Source organism: Thunnus thynnus, chromosome 12 (genome assembly GCF_963924715.1).
Source record: "Thunnus thynnus chromosome 12, fThuThy2.1, whole genome shotgun sequence".
In the NCBI taxonomy this organism is placed as follows: domain Eukaryota; kingdom Metazoa; phylum Chordata; class Actinopteri; order Scombriformes; family Scombridae; genus Thunnus; species Thunnus thynnus.
Genome location: NC_089528.1, coordinates 22216207 through 22239812, shown reverse-complemented (window position 1 = coordinate 22239812; position 23606 = coordinate 22216207). Strand labels below are relative to the sequence as shown.

At 43.0% G+C, this 23606-nt stretch overlaps 1 protein-coding gene across 1 annotated transcript in view; it reads left to right on the top strand.

The window, feature by feature from the left end:
• LOC137193515 (receptor-type tyrosine-protein phosphatase F) overlaps positions 1–23606 on the top strand; it is a 184315-nt gene that overhangs the window by 134408 nt on the left and 26301 nt on the right. The window contains exons 13-20 of the mRNA XM_067604727.1: positions 5225–5251; positions 8372–8489; positions 8718–9290; positions 10148–10248; positions 10959–11212; positions 12970–13048; positions 14142–14366; positions 21395–21550. Coding sequence (XP_067460828.1) covers positions 5225–5251; positions 8372–8489; positions 8718–9290; positions 10148–10248; positions 10959–11212; positions 12970–13048; positions 14142–14366; positions 21395–21550 — 1533 coding nt within the window. The remainder of the gene's footprint in view (positions 1–5224; positions 5252–8371; positions 8490–8717; positions 9291–10147; positions 10249–10958; positions 11213–12969; positions 13049–14141; positions 14367–21394; positions 21551–23606) is intronic.

The window sequence follows — 23606 nt, the reverse complement described above, 5'->3', positions numbered from 1 at the left end:
TTCTGTCGACTGCAGTAGCATCCCACCCGCAACCCCCCACCTCTCTCTTTTTTTTCCATCTTTCTCCACATGTGACATTTGACTCTAAATTGGTACCCTGCTCCTACAGCTTCGGATTAGCTGTCATAACAAGATCCATTCTAATTCTACAGTATTAGCTATTAAATATTCTATGTGTTACATCAGGATCGGGCTTAGTGCAATCAATGCACCTCTCTTTGGATTTTTAGCAGTAATACATATGCACTGCCTTGTTACCATGTTTATAAATTAGAGTTATTTTCCTGATGCCGCCCTTTGCACATTAATGCAAGCGGCTTCAAATCGCCCAAAGCCGTGCGACACCATGAGATGGATGAGAGATTGTAATCCTTAAGAGGGATTCAGAGATTCATGAATATCTTAAAACCAGAAACCCCACTCTCACTTTTTCCCTCTCTCTGGGAGAGGAGAGCCCATCTTAAGAGCCTCCCTCTGATTGTTTGCCGCGAGTAACATTTGCGCGAACACGCATTCACTTGCACCCTTGATGGCCTCCAACAAAAACATCTAATTTGAGCAAGTAAGTGCTCCGTGGCCGCAGGAACACCTCAAAAAATCCGAACAGCCTTGCATGTGTCTCTTAGCAGTGTTTGCTGATAAATGCTTTGCAGCAGCATTTAGGGAGGCCAGCAGGTTGCTGGTTCAGTTCCCAGGCAGTGCACACTGCTGTTCCCTTGAGTGGCGCTATTAAACTTCATTTGCTTTGGCAAATATCCCACTGTCTTCAGACTTATCATTACAGTGGAGGAAACATTGACATCTTGGAGTGACAAGAGATCACCAATCCCCTATATATGCAGACTCCTAAATGATGGATTTTAGATATATATATATATATATGAGATAATATAATTGCACATTTTAAATTTTAGTCTATGTAAAATTTTTAGTCTATTTGAATTTTTTTGTTCTACATATATTGTTCTACATATATACATATGTCATCATGAACCTGTAATAATGCTGAAAGGTCAATAAACTAATAAAAGTGACATGACAGATGTGCTACTATACATCCCAAGAGGTACAAGTAGAAGCTTGTGGATCTGAACTCTGTAATAGGGCATTCTGTGATAAATACATAATGAGTCATTTTTGTGTGGTTGTCAAGCCACCCAACTGGCCCATCTTACATGGGACTCTGCAGCCGTTTCTACGTATGAAATTAACATTAAATTCATTTTGGTCAGACAGAGCTCAGAATAAGAGTGTATAAGAGAGGCCTTGGCTGATGTCACCTGGCAACGTCTCTACACCTGGCCAAATAGTCTGCCCTCAACTCCCAAACACAGTCCAACACCTTTGTTTTACAGCAGTAGTTTCTGGCAGCTGCTGCTGACAGTTCATTGTTATCTGACTGTGTACTAGAGTGCTTGACAGCCAGGACAGCATCGTTTGGTCTGGAAGAAAAGGAAAACATGATGGCTGCTTGTCTTCCTGGAAGTGTTTTCTTCATGTCGACGTGTTCAGCGGGACTTTGTTTTGCATTATGAAAACTGAACTGAACATGACCCTACTTGTTGTGCAAACAATACTCCCCGCCATGCCTCATTTGTGCCAGGTTCACACAATAAACACAAAGAAACACTGCTATTTGGCGCTCAGAATAGCTCTCATGCTCCAGTTTGGTGTCCAGGACACCTCTCAAACTTGCTGTCCCCTTTCTGGCAGGAATTTCCCTTCTCCTTCTATGTTTTCCTCCTCACCTCCCCTCCAACTACCCTCCCTTCTTCTTGTGGCCTCTTTTTGCACTCTTCCTGCCCAAGAAGCCGGTTGAGTAATTACCAGAGCCTTGTGTGCAGGTTGGTTACCCTTGATTGAGTCATCTCAACAGATTGTTTTCTATGAGCAGCGCTGAGTAGCCAACCTGCAAAGACCTGCCCAGACGTCGTTAAAGACCACACAGTCAGCCGACGTTTCCTTGTCCACATTCACCCAACTGGTTTTAGAACAATCCCTCCTTTTCTCACACATCTTTCCATTCACGTATCCCAACAACAAGTGGAAAAAAACAACGCAGATAACATGAACAAACACGCACATTTAGATCAACCTTGTAGTAGGTGTTCCAGCTGGCTGAGAAAAGTTCATGACTCATCTTAGACTCATGCAAATCCCTCAAACACACACCTGTAGTTGGTGATGAATAAAAGGAAAAAAATAATTTTCCTCTATCTTGGCACAGCCCATAGTGTTTCTCTCAAGATTTTTTTTTAATGTGTTGTGAAATCAATTCCATATCCACCCTTTCACCTGCATTAGATGCAGAGTAAGCCTGCCAGGAAGAAAAGAAAAATCCAGAGTTTCCAGGGCTCTCACACAACATACCACAACCTCACCATAGACTTCAATCACATATCTAAACCGACTGATTGGATTGCAGATTCTGTCAAAATCGCTATCACCTCTCCCCTTCTCTTTGTCTCTCTTTCTCTCTCTGTCTCTGGCCCTTTCTCTCCTCTTCACCCTCTCTCAGGGTTAGCTGTAACGCTGGGAGGAGAGCTAGGAGAGCTTGCCTGTGCGTGGGCGGTTTAAGCGCCTCTTTTCTTTTCAAGCAGGAGCCCACACAGCGCCCTCATTTCCCTGCTAAATTTAAACCAGAGGCCATGTTAACAGTGTGATGTTATCGACCCTTATTCCAACCATATTTCTGTTGGGAAAGTGGCCTGAACCTGAGTGGGCAACTCTGTACCACAAAGCCTGCTCCATCACTATGTACTCGCAGCAACCTCTAGGCTCATGTTTTTCATATACGCATCCATAAAAGTTGACAGAAAATGACATGATTGAGTTTGAAGGCATTAGCCACTGTCTGTGGTTCTATACATTTTCTGCACAAGTTTGCCTTCATTCAGCACTACTTTTCCAGGTTCATTTTGTTTGACCACTCATGCGTTTTTTGTGTTGTGTGTGCATTTCAGCATGCAAGCTTGTGCGAGCAAGCGAGGCAATGCTTCACTGGCTCTACGGCCTTCACTGCCTCAGATTGGAGTTGAATGGGAATTGAAAAAAAAAAAGAGAAAAGAAGCACCTCAGCCCATTTCACTCCATCAATCATGACAGCTCCTTCTCTTCCACATCACTCGCTCCCCCCCCCCTCGTTCCCATTTTTATAGCCACACATCTCAGCCCATGTCATCACATTTGCATTCACCCGCCTGCAAATTATACCGCTCCGTTTCCACAAACGACGCTTATCAGCAATGATGTGTTTTCAGCTTGCGTTGGCATTTGAAATATAAATGGGAGATAATTTATAATTCTCCCATGGATTTAAGCAGAAAGCAAAAACAGTTGCGATAGAAAGGGATTAAGCCCAAGATGAGATAGGAACTCTTGCGAACCTTAATGTGTTCGCTGCTCTGTTGAAATTCTGAGTGGAGTTGACGGTAAACAAATTAACCAATTAGGCACGTCGCAAACTGTTATTCATGGAGTTAAGTAGCAGCTGTTCTTAAATGGTACTCTTTAGTGCCCCGCTACGTCAGGGGAGCATGAGGCAGCAGTTTTTGATGCACCATGTGTCTCAACCAGTTGCAACTGGGACCATAAGAGGCCTAGCTCATGCTTGAGTAAACTGGTGATAAAGACCCATCCACAGGGAGGAGGGCGGAGAAGTTGGGTCTTTCGTCTTTTCATATGTCAACAGTCAGTGGAGGATGATGAACACCGTTTCTCCAGTGTACAATGAATCAGCAGTGTGTGTGAGGCTTTCTGGCTTTGTTTGATTTTCTGTTATTTGCTCAAGTTTAGAGATATCTGCCTGTATGACTGAATAGTTTGAGAAAAATATCTAATTGTGATTTTTCTCACCAACATTGTGATTGGGATGTCCATTTCTAAATTAAATTCTACACACATATTTGTGGTCTACATGGTATTCACTAAGTGAAATCCTAAGCTTATTCAGAAAATCAGACAAATTGATGCAGTTACTTCTTGTTGAGGTCCTCCCTGGATTAACGGTTTAATAATATTATATATAACTGCTTGAGCTAATATAAGCTTCACAGACTGAAAAGTCACATTGCTGCTGAATGTTTTAATGTGCAAAACCAACAAAATTCCATTTACCTCCATCGAATTCAAGAGGCAACAGAAGACTCAGAGATGGATTTCTCTAAACCTGGGCAAAACTATCATGGCTAGAGCAACCACTGGATGTCAGTGGAAAAATGTGGGGTTTTTTTTGTAATTTGGGTGAACCTAAATTTTATAAACTAGAATTCTTGATGGTTAAATACAGTTTCTGGCCACACCAGTTCCTTCATCTCCTTCCCTAGTCCTGTCATATTTCAGTTTCAGCCTCCACCACCTCACCTCCCCAGTGTTTCCCAGTCCAGCAGCAGCTCTTACGGTAGTTATGCACTCTAATGTTCAAATAAAATCTCTTGTCATCACCACCCTTACACACTGTACTTCCTCAGCCCCCACCCCCCTTCTCTCTGTTCTCCACTTTGTCCCTCATCAGTGCCACCAGTGTCATCTCTCCTGCCCCTTGTCAACCAGGCCACCCATCAGTGAACTCCTCTGCAGTAGCTGAACTGTGGAGCAAGTTGCTGGTAAACGCCAGCAGTTGCGTTCTGCATCGATGGTGTTTGATGTCACAAGGCTAGCATAGCGGCACTGGTAATAGGATTTCACGCTCGGCACCGACGGAGCCCCGCAGCACGAAATGGGCTTTCACTTCCCCCAGGAATCACTTGGCCAAGCACAGCGAGCAAGGAGAACATTTTGAAAACATATTGAAATATAATGAATAAAAGGCTCTTCCTCCATTTCAGTAAGGATAGGGGAAATGCTTCAGAGATGTCCACCGTGAGATTGTTATCATACCGAATAAAGGTGTCCTGTGATTAAGAGGAAGTGAGATGTTTTTATGTGATTCATAGACAAATGAGACACAAGGCAGTGCATCATAAGCAATAACGAATTTCACAAATATTGCTCAACGTGGTTACACAATATGTTTCATTCCACTCAAGTTGTCCTCCCTTTTTTACTTCTCTTCCATCACAATCTCCCTTTGTTTTTTTTTTTTGTCTACTGCATGACTCTCCTGACACCTACATTCATCTGTCTTTGAGCGAAAAAAAGTCAAGCGCTTTTTTTCCATGCCTGTTGTGTTGTCTCTGACTCATTTCTCTCCCCGCCCTGTGTCCTGTGTCTTCTCTCCCATCAGTGGAATATTGAGGAGTCCACCGAGCATGTGAGTAACCCTCATGTGTGCTGCTGGGTTGTCTTGCAGGGCAGACTCTTCTCCCCTCTGCAGTTTGGGGGTGTTGTGTGTGTTGTGTTTGGATTATGAGTTGTGTGTGTGTGTGTGTGTGTGTGTGTGTGTGTGTGTGTGTTGGTTTCTGTGTGTGCCATGCCTGTAATCCACTCGGTGTGAATCCCTCTGAAATATCATAACCCCATCATAACCACAGCAAGAGATGTGTGCCATAATGATCCCCGGGTTTTATATTTATGTGTGTGTGCTACTACAACCACGAAGCATGAAGATTATTCCCACTGATGATTGTGTACTAGTCTAATACTTCAACATTTTACCATAAGACAAACTCATAGTAACAGTTGGGCATTCGCGAGTGATCTGAGGCACTTACCGCACTGAGCATGCAGTGCTCCCCCCCGTCATTGAGCGTACAATGCAGTCAAAGGTTATGTGTCACTTTCCCAGCGTGATGCTGACATTAATCAGGCTCGCCTAACCTGCTGTCTCCCCCACTGTTCCAGATGACATGTCTATCTGAGGGGAGGAGCTGTGTGTTTTATCAGAACCACGCATCTCCAAGATTGCCACCAGCCTTTCATGTTCTTTTCATTTGCCTGGATGGCAGCTCACTGTTCCATGGCTGTCATGCAGCCCTTTGTTATGGCTTATTACCTCCTAGACGTCATATTGCACTAGCATAAATGCAGAGCCACTTACTGTTTCTAGTTGGAAATTCAATAGAAATCTGCCAGAATAACAAACAGTGTTTTCAGCATTCAAACAAGGGCAAAGAAATTGTTTAAGAAAGGTTTATAGCCTTTAAAAGAAAGAATCAAAGAATTAATTTGAGCAATTTTAGTGTTTCCTCTGACAAAAAACATAGGTTTCAAACTGATTCATCAATCCAGTGGCCACTGGATGATGAATGCTGAGTTTTTTTGTTAATCTGTTTATGTATCAAAACTGGACATTTTTTTTGTTTTGTCTTTTACTTTGTAAATGAGGTAGCACGATGTGCATAGATCATTTTATTTATGTGATAACGCTCAGTTAAACAGCAGCACACATGGCCAGATTCCTCCAGCTACACCCACATGGCATGAGTCAGGCTTGCCTCCTCTCCCTCTCCTCTTAATATGTTGATTAACACCTGACAGACACAGAGCGAGACGCTGTCAGAGGAAGACATCTGTTCACACATCTTTATTATTTCTTTAGCAGCCATGTTTAGACGATTGTGGTCTGTGTGCCAGGTAACTAATGTAGTGTGACTGGCCGCAGACAGATGTCAACAGCAAAAACATTAGCATGTCTTGTTGACCCATGGCTTGTTCACAAAAAACAGTTTAAATTTTCATGGAATCTTGTAATGCAAAAAAACCGAATACATCAAATGCTGTGCTTTGGGAAAAAAAATATGAAATGTATATATATATATATATATATATATATTTGTTTTTACAATGCTGCCCATTTTTCCCCTGGCATTTTTTTTTTACCAGAGTGAGGACAGTGGTATAGGGAGACTTGTAGGGAAGAATCCATTTCTATAACTAGTCGACTTGATAATCTCTGTAATGCCCTTTGGTGCTGCTCTAAGCATTTGCTCAGAAGGAAACTTTGAAGCCTTGCTTTTTCTATTTTCTGCTGAGTTTCAAAAGTGTTACTAGACCCAATTCGACCTTGCTAGAATAGGGGGAAAAAAGATCTCTGCGGCTGCCACTGCTGAGACTGTTAAAGCCATTTTGTATGATTAAAGTAATGAGACTTCCTCCATAAAGTTAAAACGGTTTTACGATACAGTAATTTAGCATTTTTTCCCCCATCTCTCTTAAAGGCTAGTACGGGAGCACCAAATGTCCCTTAAAGAGAGGGGCAGTAAAAAGCATTGTCAAACAGAGCTGGCCTATATAGACTGTTAAATGTTCTTCTATGGTTAGGAAATTAAAACTTCATTAGTTAGAGAAACAGCAATAGGGCGAATCTGTATAATATTCCAAGAGTATGAGAAGTTTGCAAGGAGTTCCGGCAGGAAGGCTTGTAGGCATTGGCGTATTCGTCCTCTCTGTGGCCCCAATCAGAAACAGACAACTCCAGCATGTGTGCTCAAGCCGCAGGCATTAATTTGTTCTTGGTATCGAGTGTGTGCTCATGTCTGCGTGTATCATTGTGTGCGTTTTACATATGCACATTTACGGTGTGTCTGTACGTGCATGCATACCTCCATGTATGTGTCTATACAGTATATATACTTAGGTGAGTATTTGCATTCAAGTGTGTGTATGTCTGTTTACGTACGGGCTTTGTTCAAGCTCAGAGAGTTTAATTTCAGCGTGTGTGGGTGTGTTTTTACTCAGACTGATGCAGTCTGGTGAAGTGAGTGCCAGTACTGCAGCAGGTTACCAATAACAGCGTATTCAATTGTTGCTGTTTTTCTGTCTGTTCGTTCCTGACTGTTCAGTTACTGATTTATTCAACCACATTAGTGTGTCTGTGTTTTTGTGTAGAGAACATTTAAAATTCAGCCCAACTAACATAGGAATCCAGAGGACAATAAGAAACCAAGAATCTAATTTTATTAGATAACAAACATTAAAGTTTTATCCAAGAATGAATACGTAAATATGTAATGTGTAATATCTGCAGATTCATGATGACCCTAAGTTCCTCTGGGTATAATCTCATGCTTATCCATGCAGCAGACATGAACACTGACACACTGGTGATGTTCTGGTTCATTTGTTTGGTTTGTTGGTTTAATGGGTTCAGCGTGTGCCTTACAATTGGGCGCAGGAGTTTTTCTTGACTAAGAAAAGTTCCTGGTCCCGTTTGTGTGCCTTCAAAACTTTTTTTTTCTGTTAAATGCTTCAAATTTTTTGTTTCCTGTTATAGGCAAATTGATCAAGAAGCTACAAGTGGATGGAGAAGGGTGTTTAATTTTTTTTATTTTTTATTTTCTTTTGGCTTTGTGTGTTTTTTGAGGGTGTAGGAGCTTGTGTGAGAGGTGTTCGTGGGGTTGTTTTTCTTTGTTTTATTTTTGCCCTGAGGCAGTGTCGCTCAGACTTTCTGATTCCTTTTAACCTGTGACCTCATAATCTTTCCATTTTGCAGGAGGCCGTCATTAGCGGACTGCAGTCTGAAACCACCTACTCTGTTACTGTAGCAGCATACACCACAAAAGGAGATGGAGCTCGTAGTAAAGCTAAAGTCATCACCACCACCGGAGCAGGTGAGAGTCAGTTTTATCAGGTTTATCATGTAAAACATAGGATATGTGCTATCTGTTTAAACGGAACACCGTGTTATCATCTTTAAGGCTTGAAACTGATAACCCTTGTCTTCTGCATTCAAGAGTATGTGTTAGCTTCAACGCCCAGGATTGCTAGAAATAGATCCCGTATATTTAGAAGAATTACATCACAACTTATGCTTTTTCTCTCTACTTCAATCTTTTCAGTGCCGGGCAAGCCTACTATGATGATCAGCACCACGATGGGCAACACAGCGCTGATACAATGGCAGCCGCCAAAGGAAATGGTGGGTGAGCTGATGGGCTACCAGCTGCAGTACAAGCGTACCGATGACGACAACTACACCTCACGCGAGCTGAGGAAGACCGACGACCACTACACTGTCACCGGGTTGCACAAAGGCGCCACCTACGTCTTCCGCCTTAGTGCCCGTAACCGTGCAGGCATCGGTGAGGCCTACGTAAAGGAGATCAGCACCCCGGAAGACGTGCCCTCAGGCTTCCCCTTCAACCTGCAAGTCACAGGACTGACCCAATCCAGCACCCAGCTAACTTGGGAGCCCCCGCAGCTGCCCGAAAGGAATGGCAAGATCGTATACTACGTGGTGGTGTACAGGGACATCAACAGTCAGCAGAACAGCACCAACCGCACATCCGATACGCACATGACTATCCAGGGCCTTAATCCTGACACCACCTATGACATCAGGGTGCAGGCCTTCACCAGCAAGGGCGGGGGACCCCTCAGCCCCAGCATCCAGAGCAGGACCATGTCAAATGGTAGGATAACCGATAGGACACATGGCTGACATTTATACAAAAACATATTGGGCGTGTTTGATTTGAAAACACCATATCAGGGTTTAATACACGAACATGTAAACATGGGCACCTTTAGGCTTACACAGATACATTACACACTAACACACACCTACACACACACACACACAACCTTACCCACAACATACGTGAGCACATGCGTGAACACCGTATCACCTGCTTCTGTTTTGAACCCTCTATAACTGTCTCTTTTTATGTCTTTATCAGTGCCATGTCTTTCTCATCTACCACTCAGTACAGTACAGCGCTGTGTTTATTGATTTATAGAGTACTAATCTCATTACACGCTACAGTCACATTACCATGCCTCCTCATCCTCCCTCCCATTACACACAAATCTAAATCGTACCCAGAATGTACCTCCTCATGCATTTTATAATCTTATAAATATAAGATTTCTTATTTATAACCGGTTGTGCGTGATACCTATTTTAAGAAACATGGCGCCACTCCCACTGCTATATACATTTCTGGTAATCACAGAGATCTCTGCCTGTTGTGTACGTAGTTGTTGTGAACGTGGTGTAATAAATGGAACAGGCTTAGGGAGATGAAGGCTATTTTTATGTGATCTGTAAACAAGCGTGAATGAGATTGTTGATGTTCTTTGAAGCCCCCTGTGGCTTGTCAAGTTTGGTCATAAGGTATCACTGTGCAATATGTTCACATTGTTTACTGAGGGGGTTTACTCGCTGTACAGTTGTGTGAAATTTAATTACGCACAGAGATTACATTTTGTGTTGTACAAGATGTCATGATTACTTGAGATGTTAATGGAAGGATTTTTCCCACCCTAGATTTCCCCACCCTAAACTTTGGTGTCAAAGCTGTCATGAAAACATCTGTCCTCCTCACCTGGGATTTACCACCGAACTACAAATCCCAAGTGCCTTTCAAGGTAAGTGCCAGCCAAGCAGGAAGTTGACTCAGCAGTCCTGAAAAAATTCCCAGTCGGGTTACTCAATCAAATCAAAAAAATTCCCCATGAACACTTTACCTAAGTTTTTGAGTGGTTGTATGAGCTCTAATACTTTTTAATACTAGTAACTATTATACTTGGATAATATTGATTGCAATAAGGCATTGTAAAATATCTATTCTTTAACTTAAAAAAATATGAAACAACAGTGATTACAAGATTTTTTTTCCACTGGAAAGCTTCATTGTTACTTCAACACAATGTACATACAGTATATTTGTAATATACTTGTATTGCAGGGCAACACTATTAGACCTGTAATACTTTCGCCAGGGTGTGATGCAGTGACTTTTTGCACTGGAAATATATGAAAAGCCAGATTCATGCTCATTTATGAGGTATAATAATCTGTCAAAATTATATTACATCAATTCCCACCCCGTGGTAATGGAGCAAAGACAATTTGAAGTGTAAAAAAACTATTCGATATGCACCAATGGGCAAGTGTGACACTGAAGCACATGAGCTGAGGTGTCAGATGAGATGGGCGCCTCCCTTAGGACCATACTACTTTTGTCCATGTGCGTGCTCTTGTGTGTGAGAGAGAGAGCATTTGTCTGAAGGATATACATTTTTTTATGTATAGTAACTTTAACTGTAACTACAAGTTTTCCCTTGTGTGCCTACAGATCTTGTATAACCAGCAAAGTGTGGAGGTGCAAGGAAACCTGAAGAGGAAGCTGATCACGCAGCTGCAGCCAGACACAGACTACTCTTTTGTGCTGACAAGCAGAGGCAACATTGCAGGAGGTCTGCAGCAGCAGGTGTCCATCCGCACTGCCCCTGACCTGATCAAGACCAGGCCCATTTACAGCACACATCAGGCTCAGGGTGGCAAAATGACCATCAACCTGCCCAAGGTCCAGACCACCACACGTGTCAGGTCAGTACTGACACACACTGGACAGAACACAAAGACTAGCTCTGATTCTAGGTATGAATCCTCCAATAGATGATTATTGTTCTTAGCCAGTAGACTCTGTTTTCCTGCAGTAGCATAGGCAATAATGTACCTTCATTTATATTTTATTCTTGGCTGCTGCAATGACCAAGCTTTCCATTAGGGATTATCAAAGTGTTTTGTGCAACCTTTTCAGGCTAGCTTTGTAGGGATATATTATGGTATATATTATCTATATATATCATCACATAGTATTGGACTTTATTTATTTATTTCTCATAAACCACACTGTGACACTAAGAATATGGAAACATGCACGTTAGGCTTGAATCATTTCACCATTTACAGGAATAATGAGTACATTTACAATCTCTTTTTATGGAAAGATCAAATGAATGAAAACTACAAAAAACAAAAACATTTACAGCAATACTGTGAGTAAATGAAGAAAAGAGGAGAACAGAGGAATTTATACTTGAAATTGGTGCATTTTGTGGCTTTTTTGTGGAAGTGGCCCCTAAACAGCAGTCAAAAAACTTTTGTATTTGGCAGCTAATTCATCTGCAGCTCTGAAAATTTCCAATAGCAACAGCAGCACTAGTGGCATGTTTGTATCTGATCAATACTAAACTTATTTTAAAACTTAAAACTGCTACTTTTGGTCTCTCAGCCAACTTTATGGCACAGCAGCTGATGATAATTGCAACTTTTAACATCTTGTCTAGCTGTATTATCTTTTGACTCAAATTGTTAAGAGCAGACTTGTGCCTGACCCTGATGAGTAAAGCCTAAAACACACACACACATGTAGGACACATCTGAGTAGGGGGAGTGCACAGGGTTGATTGGTAAAAAGATTACAGGGCTGTCAGGGCTGGCCAAGCTCTGGCACAGATTGACAGGCAAAGAGCGCAGGTGATTGGGGATTGGAAAGTGGAGGGGTGTGTGTGTGTGTGTGTGTGTCTGTGTGCGTGTGTGTGTGTGTGTGTGTGTGGTGAGGAAGGAAGAGGAGTCTTGTTATACATGTCTTCTCCCACTTTGAGGCTTGACTGACTGTTGAATCACAGAGTCGAGGCCTGGAGAGAAGGGGAGAGAAGCAGCTGCTTTCACTGTCAGCAGCAGCTGATTTTACAAGTGGTTGAATGCCGCAGTGGGTGAAAAACTTTGAGCTGAGAGAAGACAGACTGGGGGAGAAAACGAGAGAGACAGCAAGAAAGAGCCAGAACATAAATAAACACAGACACAGATGTTTGTACATTGTGTACTCACAAGTGTTTTCCTCTATTTATTACTTAACTCCTTAGTTTGACCCCAAACTCCTAAATGTCTTTCTAATGTCTTTCTGTTCCTTCTACTTTGGTTTTTATTATAATAGCAATAAAAACACACACACACAAGTAGTAACATAGCTGGTCTTATTAACCTAAGGATTCCTATGGGGATCTCTATTAGCTGAGGGCTCCTCTCACTGGGACAGTGTTTGTTCCAATCTACATGGCAGATGTTCTTAGTGATTAGCCATTAATTGGAGAATGCAGTGCCAATCTGCTGGTGTTCGACCTTGGTTGGACCCGCTTGTGTAGCGCTCAAGTTTTGAATTCAGCCCAGCAAGCCTCACAGTGAAAGTATGTCTTTCTAAATGTTTTCACTGTGTTATTAATGTGCTTGGCCCACTTTGATCTCAGCGTGTATGTGCTTCAGTTACTCAGTCTTAACACAGGCTTTATTTTTCTTGGCAGGTGGTACTACATCGTGGTGGTGCCGGTGTCCCAGTCAACGCGCCGGTGGAAGAATCCAGACGAGATGGACCTGGATGAGGTGAGTGCCAGCCGGTGGCTGATTGGCTAATGTGCCAGGTCAGAGGCCACCAATAGCCTCTCCTGTTCCAACAGGGTAGGAAGTCACTGGTTGTAGCTAATTAGCTCTACCCTCCTGGGCTCAGGGAGGGGAGGTGCAGGGTAGAGAGATTTCAAATGACTCACTCTTGCAGGTGGGGAGTATCCTGATTGGATGTCAGCTCTGCAGACAATTCCCATCTGCTGAATCCAACAGTGAACAGAGAATAATCTTAATGGTATATAACCATTGATGTAGATGTGAAGCAAGTTTATTTTTACTTTTCAAAATAGTAGTTAGAAATTACTGTTCTACCTCCATATTTTTCTTTATAGTCTCAGAGTTTGGCAACTCCAGACAAAGTTTTACATAAGGTATTCAAATGAGGATAAAGATTTATGACTGTTTTATTATTCTATTGAATAAAGGTCTTCCTTGTCCACTAGGGAATTTAAGCTAAATGACATGCCTGAATATTAATAGCATCATTTTTAAGTAAACTGCGAAGCTCACTGGTTTGGATCGCTATTGTTCAAGCTCCCTGTAGAAATAACAGAAGAGACCAAGAGAGAGAAAGAGATGGGACTCCTTGAGTCATTAAACACTGAGCAGGCCATTGTCTCCTCCCTCCGACATAATGATTTAATAAAGCTACATCTGGAGCAGCACATGAGACATCACTGACAGAAAACAAAATGCTGCTGAAAACAATGCCGCAGTGCTGTATGCTCCTGCTCATTTATTAACCAGGCTGGCAGTCATGCTGAGATTGTGTGCTGGAGCAAGCGCTAATTGCTCACTTCGTAGCTTGGCTGCATTGTTTGCAAAGTTATATCACTGAGCAAAGGGCATTTTAGCTGTGTGGAATTTTTTAGATTTTAGGAGTTATGGCGTTCAGTTGTTCTGTTACACATAATTTAATTTTTTTTTTTTTTTTTTGCCAAGTCTCATTCATCGTTGGCTTTCACCTCCATGTGACAGTGTGATGCAGTAAATTGAGTCTCTTTATTAACTCTTACTTTTCCTCTGTGTTGCCAAACTTGACCTTAACCTTTGCCTTCTATGTTTTCCACAGCTGCTAAAGTCAAGTGAGGGCCCTGTCCTGAGGCGGCGACGCCACCTTGATTCCTCAAAGCCTTACATTGCCGCCAAATTGGCTTCACTGCCGACCACCTTCACCCTTGGCGATGAGAAGAGATACAACGGCTTCTACAACAAGCCCCTGACCAGTCAGCAGGAGTATCTCTGCTTTGTCCTGGCCGTACTCCGATACGAAGGGACAGACGGTGCTGCTAATTATGTAAGACACACACACACACACACACACACACACACACACACACTCACACAATAAGTCACACTTAAATTAATTGGTTAAGGACAGACAGTTATTCTCAAGTGATATATTTACAACACCAACCAATAAACTGAATAAAAGCCTCTCCTGAATTTGTTGAATTAAAACTGAATTGGCCTGAGCCTGTTATGTATTTGCACACGTCACATTTTCATTTTTCTGACAAACTATTTAAGTTTATTACCCATCCCCAGGCTCTAACCACACTGCCCATTAAGCGTTTCCAAAATGGCAGCGGCAAGCCAAATTGTTGTTGTTTTCACTGCCACTTACCCTTTAATACGGCCGCTTCTAAAAGTCATTGCAGCTTGTCCTGATAAGTCCCTTATCAGTTGACAGTGACATCAGAGATCCAGCTTTGCCATTTCACCAGTCAGCAGGGCCCGGCGCAGATCCCTTTACAATGCTTATACAAGACTCTTGGCTTTCTAAGTGGAGGCCCTATGCACTCGTCAAACAGCACTAACACAGAGGCCCGGCTCTTTGGATGGTCTGGAGTAAACTTCACTGCAGGAAGAATGAGAGCCTGCGATTGCTCTGGGCTCCTCCACTACCCGGGACATGCATATTCAGTAGCTGGGCCCACAGCGACCACAGAGGGGGAGAGAGCGAGCGCTTCATGTCCGAAACCAAATCCCAGACTTTTCACCTATTTCTTTCTCTTCCCTCTCTCTTCTCAGCTTTTTTTTTTTCTCTCACTCACTCTCTGTTTCTCTGTGTCTCTCTCCCTCTCCCCATCTTTCTCTACTGTGAAGAGAGCAGAGGAGATTGATTAGTGCGGCTGGAGTTAAGAGGGAGACGAGTGCCTGGTCACAGGGCCTAGGGAGTCTAAAGCAGGCCTGATTCCCTTGAAATGCTGCTTTAAATGTCCCTAAAGCCCCCCCTCCCCCAGTAATCCCCCACTCCTTCTCTCTGAGAAGAGGAGGGAGGTGCGAAAGAGAGTATATTGGGCAGCCAAGATACACTTGACTTCAAAGGAGATGCTTAAAGCCCATCACTGCACAACACTCTCCCTGCACCTGCCAGACACACTAGGTTGGATCAGTCGCACTCAAGATTTGTCTTTCTCTGTGTACTCCCCCTCCTTAAACTATGTAGCACCCTCCCATCTTTAAACTTAATCGTTTGGATTAATCAGGCTTCACTCACAGGCTGTTTACCTGCACTAAAGCAACCTGGTTATTAGCGGCTTTCTGCACTAACCCTATTTATTTCTGAACAAGCCTCCTGGATTCCTTAACTAGGGTAAGGGGTTACCACAAACCTGGTTAATGAGGCAATATTGTTGGAGAACCCTTATTTTTTTTTTACAGTTTTCTACCAGGGTTTTTACATGTATGCATGTGCACAACGAAGACTTTAGATTAGGAAGGTGTTGCTGTGACAGGGATTAAAGGAAGGATCATTACTCATAGTGGTGCATGCTTGTACTGTACCTAAAATAATTAAGTCGGACTATAACCGGCATTGAAAAAATAAGTCTGAATGAGTTGATTTCCAGAGCTGAACATTAGAGTATTTGTAGAAAATGTCATACAAATTGCTCACACAAAATGGAAAAAAAACACAGTTTCTCACTACAGAGCCTGTCCTCTCACTGAACCGTCGCTCCAAATGCTCTGGCCGAAAAAAAAAACCTCTTCAGGCTGCAGCATCCTACTGTGTCACAAATTCACTTAAAATATGCCATCTTTGGTTCAAAAATGTGGTAGGGGATGGAAAAGGAATCTAATAACTGACCAACCTGGTGCATATAATACGCACAGTAACAAGACTATGATGTCCTGATTTCTCCCAGTGAGCTGGTTTCTTGTGTGCATAAAAACATATTGAATTCCGAGGTGGCGACTACAGGCAGGCTGTCATTGATCGACTCAAATCCCCAAACTGCACTCTTCGGGAAACTCCGATGCCACAGCAGTATTTGTTTTTGTCAACCCCAACGCGGCACTCACAAACATTTATTACCAAACACAAACGGGTACAGAAGGTAAAGCGCGCAGTGAGAGCGAGCAGTTGGCAGAAGCCGCCTCGAGCAGGATCTTCACCAGACCCGGGAGAATAAGACAACAAGTACTGGAGTAAATGACTTGTGTCTTTACTACACTTCCCCACCACCACCCAAACTCCCTCAGCGTAGATCAAACAGGACCGCCAGGGTTTAATAAGCCCTCGTATATCAATGGCCACAAGCAGCCAGCAGTGGTTGGAGGGAAGAAGAGAAGGAAAGGAAGGCAAAGGGGGATGAGAGGGAGAAAGAAGAAGGGAGTGTGCCTTCATGTCTCCCCAGCACCCCAAGGCAGATAAACAAGCCGGGGGAAGTGTGAAATGGGATGATAGATGCTGCGTGTGTATAAACAGTATCATTTAATGCGAGAAGAGAGTGAGGGAGGGAGGTAGCATGAAATATTGTGTGATGTGCGACAGAGAGGAGAGGTGGTGTTGGAGAGAGGAAAAGAGGAAAGCAAAATTTTTTGTCTTGTGTCCTGTCCAGCCTGTGAAGCCGGGATGAGAGAAAGTGAACTGGTGGAAGAGGAGGAGATTGTGCTAATGTGTGGCTTTCTTTTGATAAGGGAGAGGTGAGCTTGAGAGAAACCAAGATGGACAGTGTTCAAATGTGTGTACCACAGTTTTCCGTTTGCAATACAATCCAGGCATTTATATTCTGCTCACTCTCAACAAGAATTGGCTTTTTAGCACTAATTCTGTTGGTGCTCTGGGCTCAAAACACCCTTAACATGGAATACTGGTTTCTTTTGAAATATACCGTAAAAGGCTTTTGACGAACAATATCAAGAAAGAATTATGAAAACAATATGTTCTTTTCTTACAGAGAGTATGAGGGCATATTCAATCCAAACCTTTCACCAAGGGTGGTAGAAATTTAGGCAATTTTGGAGGGATCCTCTGTTCAACTGTGCAACGTCACCTCCGTTCCTAGAGGCGCTTCCCTCTAGCAATGCCTCCAGATATCTGGATGCTTAGTATTCAGACAGCCAGAGAGGTAAAAGTGCAGTTTCTGAATGGGAAAAAGAGGGCATGTGAGGGGAAAAATGGAGTTTAGAAAAAAAAAAGTATGAAGGGAGAACTTCAGTGTGAAGGAGAAGGGTCATCATACAGGGTAGGCTAGACCCTGTAGCCACATTTCTGTTTCTGATAGATAAAGGCATACTCACGCATACTATCATCTCTCCCTCTCACTCTTCATACAGCTTTCTCTTGCCTTCCTTCTACCTCCCTCTAACTGTCTTTGCCTGTGTCAGGCAACAATGAGTGTGGGCTCCTCAGTCTCCCTGGGGAGGCAAGAGAGAGCGGCAGATACATAATGGGCGTCTTTGCATGTTTGTTTGTTTGTCTGGCACACACCCCTGCGGCTTATTTAAGACACTTTTGGAGAGACGAGGAGCTGGCGGGGTCAATGGTGAGTTGAAACAAATGTGCCTGTACTGCACGTAGCGGATTCTGAGCTCAGGGGATGGTGGAACATCGGATGACTGGGAAGTTGTGTAGCCCACGGGCTAGATAGCAGACTCGATATACTGCTACTACCATAACACCTCTGCCTCAGTCTGTCTCTTCGCTCTCTGCCATCTCTCATCACCCACTCTCTCTCTCTCCCTTGTTCTCTTACTCTGTCTCAGACAAACACTTGCAATCACACACACACATACTCAGCGGCTGCGACCTAGACAAACACACACACACACACACACACACTCGTGGAGGCTCAGAGGAGCTTGAGAAAAGGCTCAGAAAAACTGATGTTCCACAAATGCTCACACGCGCGCTCTTACACACATTTGTTTATAGTCTTTTACACTCAATCACACACGTTCTCTTTCCCTCTCACTGACAGATGCACACACGTACCGACACTTGCAGACACTTTATTCACTCACAGCGCTTACAGTGGTATATACAGTGTCTACAGTACAGAAAAAATACTCATCTGCAGTGTTAACAAACATCCATAGTCATTATGTATGTCCTGTGTCTCTTCTCACTATAGAATCTGAATCCAGTGTCTAATCTTCTGTCTGAATCTGATTTCCTTATCAAATTTATTTAGGTTCAAGCAACTTAATTTATAAATACCTAAAAACCAAATATTCAGCTGAGATTTTTTATCGCCTTTTGTTGACAGAGAAGGCACTTCAGGTTTGATTTGTAGAGTGATTAAAGTTCAAAATTAGTCAGCACGACAAGAAAATTAAATCAGAGCAGCATTAAATGATGGATTATACAAATGTAATCATAAATTATTAAATTTGTAGCTGACAAATTAAAATAATAAGGTGGACCCTACTTAGTTTTTACAAGCTCCAAATACTGGAGTTCCTGATAAGTTGATATGGTTACGATATTGATAATGATAATGTGATAGGGTACATATAGAAGGTTAACTGGGAGATGGGCATCATTTTACCAGTAAAGAGTCACCACTCTGTTGGTCTTGTTGAGCTGCAGAAACACACAGTATTCTGCTGGACATGGAGGGATGCTAGAGAGGGGCTTTTTTTCATCTACCAGCACAGACAGAGTGCAGACACCGGCTTAACTAGACAAAAGCTGAAAATTTCATTTTGGCCTTAATTCAAATGTATTATGTAGTTAACGTCAATTAGCTACTGCTGAGACATTTCAAATTGCAAAAGCAACAGTGAGCAATGGTTAAAAATGGGAAGTGTGAGTTTTTTTGCATATCGCTCTTTGCTGTTCAAAAAGAGTCTGGGTGGTTAAAAGACTGAAGATTCTGCGTAGCAAATCCAGTGGCAAGAAATACACATTCACATATATTTGATGATTCTCACTGTCTCTGACTCACTCACTCTCGAGCTCGCACATTCCTTCACTGCACCACCGCTCCATTGTGATACCACTCTGCGAGGGCCGGGGCATTAGGAGCTGCGTGACTGAGCTTTTATCAGATATTAGGGCCGTTCAAATGGATGATCCCAGTACTTCGCCGTGACCAACAGACAAAAAGCCCTCTCTTTTTGTTCGGCCCGCTCTTCTTCTCTCACTCTTCCTCCCTTATCCTTCTCTGAAAGCACAGCTGCAGTCATTTGTTACACCAGAGAGAGAAAAAAAAAGTTTTTTCCCAGGATTCCCTGCAGGGCCACATCCTACAGCCTTTTTTGGGCTCTCCCGGAGGAACAGGAAGTCTTGTGGTGTCGTCACATCAGCACTGTCCCACCACTGTGTAGTTTGTCTTTGTTCTTAGATAATAGGTTCCTCTCGACAGAACACAGAATGGAAAAGAACCGGTCTCAAGCGCCTGGTCTGTGTATCTGTGTGTGCGAGAGACAAAGACAAATGAAAAACATTGCTACTTAAAACTGATCCTGAAAATGTGAATCTTTTTTTCTTTATCTTGTGTCTGCTCCTAATATCAGAGCATGCCGGTATGCACGTACACGATTGAGACATGCTGTAACACTCACACACCCGTCCTGTAAATGTTTCCGCCAGTTGCCCAAGAGTACAAGAGATAACAGAACTATACGACAGAGCGCAGGACTCTTTGAGCTCATCTCAGCTTATCTTTCCAATTAATATCTGCCTGTGTGCCGAAGAGCAGGCTGCTGTGCGGCTAATGATCCGGATTACTGCTGCCTGCCGCCCCGCCACTCCTGCTGCATGCTGGGAGCCCAATTCCCTTCGAGGGCTGCGATCTGTCACCCTCCCCTCCCCAACCTGCATCTCCCATCATTGTTCAATAGGAGGCACGCTGGGCTCTAATGACAGATGCCTCGCACCTCCCTCTTTCTCTTTCTCATCTGTCACCTTGCTCTTCCGCAGTTGGACTCTCTCTTTCTTTGAGACACTTTTTTAAACACCATACTGCGTCGCTTCGTGCACCCGCTCCTCAGACACACACTCAAACACACCTCCATCACTCCCCCTCCTCCTCCTCCTCCTCCTCCTCCTCCTCCTCTCCGTCATTTGAAGACGAAGGAGCGGGGAGATGTCTCATTTACAACCAAGGTGGAAACGCACCCTCACCATCACCTCCTCCTCCTCTTCCGTCACGGTGTGAACACTAATGAAGAAGAGATGAGTCCTCTCCTGTGCCCCCATTTATCTCAGCGGCCAAGGGACATTCACACTCATCCCTGCCGCTCTCTTCTTCTCTGTTTCTATCTTTCTCACTCTCCTGTCTCACACCCATCAGCTGTCTCAGTTACCTCTAATGGGATGCAGTGCTTTAATGGAAACATGGTCATACCTTCATTAGCTGATGTGGCGATTAACTTTTGGAAAAGTGTTTTGAGTTTGGTCGATCCTTATAGCTTGTTCTGCTGCATCCTTGAACCATGGCCTATTATTAGCATTAAATGTCAGATATTTGTATTCCTTCTATCCCTTTCCTAATCAAGGTAGACTTGGCTAACACTGTTTCCAACTACATAAAATACTGTATAATAAATGTCTGTTTCCTTTTTTTGATGATTCCTCTTGTTTTTCTCTTTGATTTAAGAATATTTGGGGTTGTCAATTAGCTTGTCTGTCATTCGTATTCACTTTGGAGCTAATTTATGACCCATCCTTATCTCGTTTAATCTTAGCATCAGAACAAAAAATGCACAGCTCACACTGAGTCAGTGTGTTGGACGTTTTGATGTAGTAATAAGCACCTGTGGTTCTTCACCTGACCAGTTCACTGTGTCGAGCTACACTAACAAAAAAGCTAAGAAAAATATTCAAATGTATCTTTAGACCAACTTCTAATCTATATTAAAACCTAAGAAAACTGCCAATTACCCAAGACTTCCTGTGGTTACTCCACATTTAAAAACTGTGCTGAATGTTGAATTATCTGCTTTCAGCAGGAAAACCCTGCCCTACCCCTCAGGAGGGCCGCCTCAAATTTAGATGAGAAGGGAAAACCTTGAATAAATCCTATAGCTCTGAAGAGACTTGGCTCTCATGAACCTGCACATGAACCTCCCTTTTCTTTTCCCTTACAGATGACGTTTTCAGCAAGTCCCTACTCCGACCTCATCCAGGTCACCACACGTATGTCTCAGGGGATGGAGCAACCCGAAATGTTGTGGGTCATGGGCCCGGTGTTGGCTGTGGTCCTCATCATCATCATCGTCATCGCCATCCTGCTCTTTAAGAAGTAAGAGGCTGTGCTTCTGTGTATCATTCCTCTGTGCTTTTTTGAGGTTGAACTGCAGTGACACTTGTGATTGTAGGTTTCTTTTGGTTGCATCAGGATTGGTAATGAGGTATGCCCCCCTCTGCCACTTGCACCAGGCTGCTCACACACCAAACTGTAACATCCAATTTCCTTACCATAATACACAGTGTAATGGGAAAGGAAAAAAAAAGGCAGATTGATTTATCTTTTTGAAAATCCTCATTTCTCCCCGAAAGATTTGAGCTCAGTTGGCTGTTTTTAACAATACCATGTGAAGTGTCAGTTGAAATGGCAGCTGACATTGCCTCCTTAATAAAAAGCACAGCTTGGCTGTCAAAAGCCCTTAGTTAGGAGTGAGAAATGTGTTTTGGCCAACACTATTGGTCATTTCAAATAAGAAACAGAAGACTGCAACAGAGGGCTTAACTAAAAGCTCAGTGAATATCTCTTATAAGCACCTCAGCTACCCCTGTGCTACACAGGCCAACAAGGTGCTGGGGAGGTACAGATAAATGGTTAATGGTAGTGCTGAAATGATTAGTCGATTAGTTTGTCAACCTCTATTTTGATAATCAATTGTTTTAGGTCATTTATTAAGCAAAAATGCCAAACCTTTGCTAGTTTTCACTTCTAAAATCTGAAGATTTCCTTTGTTTTATATCATTGTAAGATGAGTATCTTTGGGTTTTAGACTTAAAAAATAAAAATATAATTTGTATGGTGTAATGATAATGTGGTTTAAACTATATAAAAATACAATTTGGATGGGAATCTATTATCTATCACCCATTACTCACCTCACTTTGCTTTCTTCTGTTTAAGACACACCTCTCTATCTTCTCCTGATGGCTCCATTACAAATTTGTTATTTCATATCATACCTGTTCTCCACAGCCTGCAGACTGCTGTGTGGCTTCTGTCTCCAGCAGACTCAGAAAGGGACTGGTTAATAATAGGCCTTTGGCTCACTGCTGAGTAGCACGTCCTCTGTCTGGAAGCCCTTTCTCCATGTAGACGCAGATTGACAGGAGGGACTGTGGGGAGGTGGATGTGTGCCCTTTTCACTGTGGATTGGCATTAAATGTGCAAAGGAATAATCACAGCTTGGGTTGTTATTGTTACTTGCATATTCGCCAAGACCAACACCAGCAGTGAACAATGATGAGGTTATTCTAGAAAGTCTCAAGCAAGCGTTAAGATAACTTTTTGTGCTGTGCTTTCATGATGTGGTTTGAAATTTTGTATGAACTGGATTTAGCTCTCTGAAAATAGTACAAAGTTCGAACAAACTTTTGGTGAAAGGAGTTTTGGGTCCATGTGGATAACAATTACCTATTAATCCCCCCTCCCCTTTCTCTTTGCCTTCTGTGAATGCAGCAAACAGGAAAGGTTGGTACTGTCACTGTCACCTCAGCCACAACTTCATCTTTCACAGCCCAAGCCCTTTTCATTTGTGTTGTGAAATTGGTGGTATTCTTCAATTCATTGGGGTTGCAGGGTCAGCTTCCTCTCAGCTCCAGTCAGTATTTGCGCCAAAAAAATCTTCCTGTAACACAAAAATGAAAGGAAATATCTTTAAATTGGTTTGTCTAGTCTTGATTTGTTCGGTTTGAAAAGACTTACAAGACATGAGAAGCAGCCGACTCTGCAGCCTTTGATAACTGGGGTCAAAGGAACCCCAGGGTCACACCCGTGTACCAATGCATGTTCCACATCTAGTGCCAGTGTTCCCCCTTCAGATCGTCCTGTCTGCTGTGGTTTGTCTCCGTGCTGTGTTTCATTATCCACCCAGTGTCAGCGCGCTCCTTCAAGATTGGCCCCATCTGAATATGCCAAGGCATCACCTGCTGTTGAATGGGCCATTGTGAAGTAAATGCCAGGCGGGGAAACTGCTGAAAAAGAAATGTTCCCATCTTTTAAGCTGACATTTTCCACAGAGACCCATTCCTCCACTTTTAGCCTTTTTTCCCCTCTCCCTGCCTCCTCGTGGCAGGAGTCTCAACAAAGGGCCCTGTTCTACCCTCATTAAGCACACC